The sequence below is a fragment of the Diospyros lotus genome, chromosome 3 (genome assembly GCF_014633365.1).
Source record: "Diospyros lotus cultivar Yz01 chromosome 3, ASM1463336v1, whole genome shotgun sequence".
In the NCBI taxonomy this organism is placed as follows: domain Eukaryota; kingdom Viridiplantae; phylum Streptophyta; class Magnoliopsida; order Ericales; family Ebenaceae; genus Diospyros; species Diospyros lotus.
In genome coordinates this window covers 12086459-12093108 of record NC_068340.1, presented here as the reverse complement: position 1 = coordinate 12093108, position 6650 = coordinate 12086459, and the positions used below count along the sequence as shown (strand labels likewise).

Genomic DNA, 6650 nt, shown 5'->3' with positions numbered 1-6650 from the left:
TTAAAACAATGTTTAGTTGTATTAAGTTGATATGCAATCCCCGAATTACACTTTAACGTAAAAGAAGAACATCAGGGAGAAGATGTAGTCTATAGATAAAAACATGTCTTCAAACCACTAAAGACTGAATCAAAAACATAAACGCTTCATATCATAACTGAACCCATCTCAAGTAACTCAATTCTGCCATTTACAAAGGCAGCGGAAAAACGGAATCTGACTCCATCACGATCATAATCAATCGCCCTTTCTTCTGAAAGAGCAGCCCTCCGTCAGTCTGGCACGCCCACCAGTTGGCTGACACAACACGGTCTGGCAGTTCCCACATACCACAACCGTTTGCGAGTGACTAAAAACCGTAGTTCTGCAGATGTATATATATATATATATATATTATTAAAGTGAGTTTTGGAGTTTTAACAGATCAAAGAGATGAAGAATAAAGGCTACCAGTATTTGAATAACCTGTAGATTAATAGTAAAACAACCAAAATAGATAAACGAATACACCACTTACATGTTGAAGCAGCCTTGGCACTTAACATCCTACAGAGAGATTAAGAAAAGAAGAAGAAAGTATGTCAGTCACGTACGAACGCGTCCACATAAATCATTACAGATCTTACAGCTAAATGCTAAAAAAGAAAACAGAAACACGTCAAAGGGGGGACGAATACCATGAAGAAAGAGTTGGGCGACTGCACGAGACGCTTAAGCTTGTGCTTCCTCTTCTCGAGGTCGGCCGGAGGATTGAGCAAATCAATATCGTTCGGAAGAACCTGAACGCACACAAATTTCATAGATTCACACATTAATCTAAAACCCAAGAACCAAATCAAACAAAACGCCGTAAACCTACTAGGATAAAATTGAAGTACGGAAGGAAAGAACAATTCGACTCACCATCTTCGACAAGCTAGCAAGACAGAACTCGTAGAACCGCACAAGCAGCAGCCAGGAAACCCTGTCAAGGCCGAGAGAAGAGAGGGCAGTTCAATACCGATAGGGCAACAAGCGATGATTATATATGGTCTTCAGAAAATTGCTGGCCGTCAGATCACCGTAAGCCGTAGATCTGAGCCTTTCATTAATCTAGGGCACCCAGGGTATAATCGTCCATTTACATTACTGATTTGGGTAATATTTAAATAAAAAATAAAAATAGCAAAGGAACTATTTTTATTCTTTGGTTTTGTTTATACTTATTCTAATTTTAGTTTTTAAATGAATTTTATATTAATTTCAAAATGGGTTTATTTTTTCAATAACTAATCCATTAAATTAATATCTTTTATATATGTCTATAAATTAATTATGTTAATAAGATTTGAATTTATGATTTTTTACCAATTAATTAGTAATTAGTAATTTTATTTAGCTTCTTGCATATGCCCCTGTAACAATTAGTAATTTTATTTTTCATTTTTAAAATAATTAAATAAAATTAAAAAAATAATTTAGATAAACATAAATAAAACAATTTAAACTAAAAAATTATTAAAAACAAACATATAAAGTGAAAGTCGTCCATTAAGTAAATTACAAATCCAGTAAATAACACTATGGCGATGACACTTATAGCTTTATTTTATGTTCTTAAAAATCACTTTTTGGATATGTGGTTGGTGTATTAATGGTGTACTTGTTGGCGTTTGTGTGATTTTTAGGATTTTTTTTTCTTTTCTTTTCTTTTTTTTATTCATATTTCTTGAATTTGTTTCTCCTAAAAGGCTAATTTTGCAATTTTCATAATGTCAATGTTTAAATATTGCAACTTGTATAAATAACAAGTATGCATATATAGTTATCTCAGGACATAGGTCGAGCAAGTAATATGTTAGTGTCAGTTCAGTAGGTCGTAAATTCGATCATCACCCTTCACAGTGAGGTGAAATCTCACACCTATAATTTATTTCCTTTAACATAATTAAGAGCACGAACACTGGAAATCACATAAGAACTGTCATCCTAAGTATACATATATAGTTAAATATATTGCTCGGAGTTGAGCAACAAAATCTTGTTATATATATGAAGTTAGCTCTTAGTAGAGGTGGATCTAAGGAAGGGTTGGACTGGGATTCAGCCTGTGTTAGTTTCAATCCAAATCTATGTAAATTAATTTTTTTTTAATTTTTAAATTATCAGCTCGTATTTTTTTAACCAACCCGTGCTTCTCAAACCCCAATTTAAATATAATGCATCAAACCAAGCTCTGGTCCAAATAATTTTTTTTTTAATTGACCTAATACCTAAATCCATCGTATCCTTCCCTTCAATTAATTTTTTTTAATTGACCTAATACATTTACAAATACCGTTCCTGACTTCCTGATTTTCAATCTCTAGATTCTAAATTCCTAAATCTACCTATGACCCTTATCCTATGAAGCCCCTTAAATATATTGAGCCATCCAACATAGTAAACTCATGAATAGGTTGGCCAATCTATAGTAAAAATGTAACTCAATCAATGCAATAACAAAGTGCAATTAAACATGGTATTATGAGCACAAAATTTCAAAGAAAAATTACATCACATCTCATCTAAACTATAACATTGCAAAAAAATGTCTTCTAGAAAAATGAAAATCACCAAGTTGAAAGCCAAACTAAGTACTTGCCACTTGAGATTATGACCATATGACTCGAATAAAAGTGGCTCAAATGGATTTGTCCACTTTCATTAACGTGTCCAAAAGGTTTGAATCCAAACTTATGACGCATAGAAATACTTTGGAGGTGTCATTTCAGTATTTTTAAAATATTTTTTGTATTAAAATATCAAAAAAACATTTATTGATCCTTTTAGTAATTTCAAAAACATTTCAAGGTAGTTTTATAATATCAAAAAAAATATTAAAAATGTGTCTTCAATTTGAAAATGCATTTTTATCAAAAAGGTTAGAGATAGAAAAAATTCCGTGTCTAATTTGAACATAAATTTTTTAATTTTTTTTTTCAAAATTTATTTTCAAATTTTTTTTGAATGTATTATAGAATTTATGTTTATTTTTAGATTGAATAAATATTTTTTTTATAAATTTACATATTAAAAATTAAAAAATTCTATGTTTTTTTTTATTTACGTATTTCCCCACATTTTAATTTTTTATTTTTTAGAAAAATATTATTTTTCTATTTTCATTTCATATTCTATCAATTTTTTATTTTCTATTTTTATTTCTATACAACTTAGATCCAAACTACTTATGCTTTCTGGTTTATTACAATATGCACTCAGCATATATGTTGCTGCCACCGCTACAAGGAGTACAAATATATGAAAGAACAATATCATTTTTTTTTAATGTTTTATCCTTTGATTCTTCAATATTTATTTATTTATTTATTTATTTGTTTCTTTATGGCCTCTTGCCATACAAAATGAATAGTTCCCTTTTCGTGTGGGATGTATATTTCTCGTGTCCCTTTTATCTCTTGTGACTATTTTAGGATATATTTCAATTTTCAATTTTAAATTTATTTTTAATTTTGTGGTTAAGATTATTGAAAATGCATTTTTTTTATCCGTAGAATTTTCTTCATTTTAAAAATTTTTAGCTTGTTTATAATAAAAATAGCCAAAATAATTTTTTATTATTTTAATTTTTTATAATTTTTTTATTTTTTAAATTATATTTTTAAAAATATAAAAATAAACAAGTTTTCACTATTTAAAAAAATTAAAAACAGCCCAACAAATGTGCACAATCTTACTTTTTTTACAATTGAACTTGAAAATGACTTAGATGAGCATTTTTATAGTTTATGATGCAATCTTCAAACTTTACTGATAAATAATTGTTTATGTGTGTTTATGTTTTCAAACAGATCATTTTCAAAGTTGCTTAATGGCTCAATCTTTCAAGAGACTGTTCTCTATGCTCTCATAATAATCTTGTTATTTCAACAATGAAGCCTGGAGTTTTTGCCTCTAAATAAGCACAAGACAGACTAGATAACTGAAAACCCACCAAAATAAAATAGAAAAACAAAAGTAAGTGAACCAACCTGAAAGTAAATGAGCTTAATTGCTTGGTAGAAGAAGGACTTTTAAGGTTATGGGGGGAGTTTTTTTAAAATATGTTGTTGTTTGTATTTAAGCTGGTAATGGAGGGCCATGGTTATGCAAGATGAAAGCAATTGTTTTATAAGTGTGGAAACAAAATTATTTATTCTTTAGGATCTCTCGACTTGAGAGAAATAAATTACTTAGTAGACTTGATGCCATCAGTTATGGGAACGTTTTGTGTAAGAAAGCAAGCCTGTGGAGAAAATTGATTGTGTTGTTAAAACTATGCACAAGAGATAATCAACTTTAGGGATTCATTTACAATATACATAATTGATTGTGTGTGAAACTCTTACTCTGGTGGAATTGATCGCAATCTTGATGTGAAAAATGGGGCCCAAAGTTTGCATAATCAAAGTGAAAACCATGTTGATGTTGCAGAAGATTTGGATGTTAGTATCGACAAATGTAAGAGATTTGTTGGAATTAATGGATCTTAAATATGTGAATTGGAAAAATCTTCAAAATTGGACATGACTGTTCATTTGGGGCGCTGATGAATGGACATATTTGTTCAGATGAGTGGACATGTCCATTTGGATGTGAAATGTGCAAGGGAAGAGATATGTACTTTCGCTAGATGATGCAATCTAGACCGTCAAGTCACATCTAAATATGAAATGATGCAATTTGAATATCCAAATTAAACCGGGTTAAACAACATGACATTTCACAATTGGACACTTAAGAACTATAAATAGGACCCCTCGTATTCCATTATCTCCATCAAAAATCAATTCAAGTTATTGATTTTTTACATTCTTTCTCCAACATACTTTCATAATTTTCTATTATATTCAAGTACAAGAGATTCTAATCTCTTTCGGTCAAGTTTAGAAGTAGAGTACTATCAAGTTTGGTTTCACTCGTCAAAGTTAGTATTGTGCTATATTAATTTTTGGAAGAAGTGTTATATCTTGGGAGACAAATGTCTATTGATCATTTAGCACCATTGAGGGGGCCAAATATGTCTTAAGGAGATTTTCTTTGACATACCTCACTTCAATTTGGTTCTATATTCTTTTTCCAAATCTCCTTTCATTGAATAGTTGTGTTTCCGTTTTATTGTTAATGTGCATATTATCCTAGTCAAATACAGATTATATTCCAACAAGATTTTGATGAGATGTTTATGTTTTGTCATTCATTTTGATATTTATTTTCAATTTTTATGTTATTGTTACCAAGATACAACAACAGATTTATGAGGGGGGAAAAGTAATCTTAACGTTCTTCGACAAGGATGATCAGGAGACCTTGAGGCAAATGATTAGTAGGCCTTGTGGCAAATAATTAAGAGGCCTCGTGGCAAATGATCAAAAGGTCTCGTGAGATGATGACTTGTTGATGCCGATGAGCAATTGCTTGCTAATGAATGAGAAACTTAAAAAAATCGAAAGACCTCAAATAACCAAGAAGTCTCAAAGAACTGAGAGGCCTTTAAGAACCAAGTGGCCTTGAGAATAAAGTGGCCTTGAGAACCAGGTGGCTTTGGGAACCGAGTGACCTTGAGAACTGAATGTCTTACCAAAACAAACAAATAGTAAGAGGTGCAGGAGGTTGTTCCCGCACAAATCCTCTGATGCTTAAGTCAGTTTTCGAGTGCTTGAGCGCAAAAATAAGGTTTGAGTATCAGAGTAAGCTAGAATTATAATTCTTTACAGACAATCAACTATTATATTGGAATATTTGAATTGAGGAATGCCCCAAAGGGTTTGTTGACATCGAGGAAGGCTCCCGGGGGTTGAAAAATCATTTGTTGTTGCGAAGACACTAAGAACTGAAAGGCCTCTTAGCCACAATCGAGAGGCCACTTGGTTCAACACTTGACACTTCTCATATGCTTTTGTTTTTTACCCTGGGAGGATCCATTGGCTTCAAGAAAGGCTCCTGGGGTTTGAAAAAGCTTTATGGTCACAAGAATATAACAAGAATTGAGAGGCCTCTCTGCCATAATTGAGAGGCCACTCGATTCACCATTTTCTCTTTATCAACCTTTTGCATTTTACCTAAGAGAGTTTGTTGGCTTTGAGGGAGGCTCTCAAGGTTTGAAGAACATTTAGGGATCAAAAAACACAACAAGAACCGAGAGGCCTCTCGGTTTACAACAAATGGTGGCCTCTAAGCCACCTCTTAATTCCTTATTGTGTGCCTCATCCTTTTTTAATTCAATCTTCAATCTCCAATTCTTCAATTGTTGTATCAAGCTCCACAACTTCAATTATTCAATTGAATGCCGAGTGGAGTAGGCCGATTGAGTCGAACCACTATAAATCTTTTGTGTTGATTTCATTATTGCTTTAAATTTTTCAAGCTTTGCAAATATCATTTTACATTTACTATTTTACTGCACTAAAACCTCATTTCAAGCAAAAACTTTGCAAATCTTAATTCAATTTTTACAATACCCAATTCGCCATTTTCTTGGTGTGTGGTGACATACTTGAGCAATCTTAACAATTATTATCAGAACAGGTTTCCTTGTATTTCAAGTTTAATTAACCACCTAAGGAAGATCTACAAATGACACATCTTTTTGGATCAATGCAAGCTTAAGGTCAAAGCTCTTCTTGACC

The 6650-nt window shown here is 31.7% G+C and overlaps 1 protein-coding gene across 1 annotated transcript; it reads right to left on the bottom strand.

Annotated features, from left to right (window-relative positions):
- Nucleotides 1-1043, bottom strand: LOC127796556 (40S ribosomal protein S27-2). The gene is made up of 4 exons (XM_052328741.1): nt 904-1043; nt 678-779; nt 518-546; nt 1-364 (listed from the first exon to the last, which is right to left on the bottom strand). Exons 1-4 carry the CDS (start codon nt 904-906, stop codon nt 238-240), a joined length of 261 nt encoding a protein of 86 aa, XP_052184701.1. The 5' UTR covers nt 907-1043; the 3' UTR covers nt 1-237.
- Between the last annotated feature and the right edge of the window lie 5607 nt (nt 1044-6650).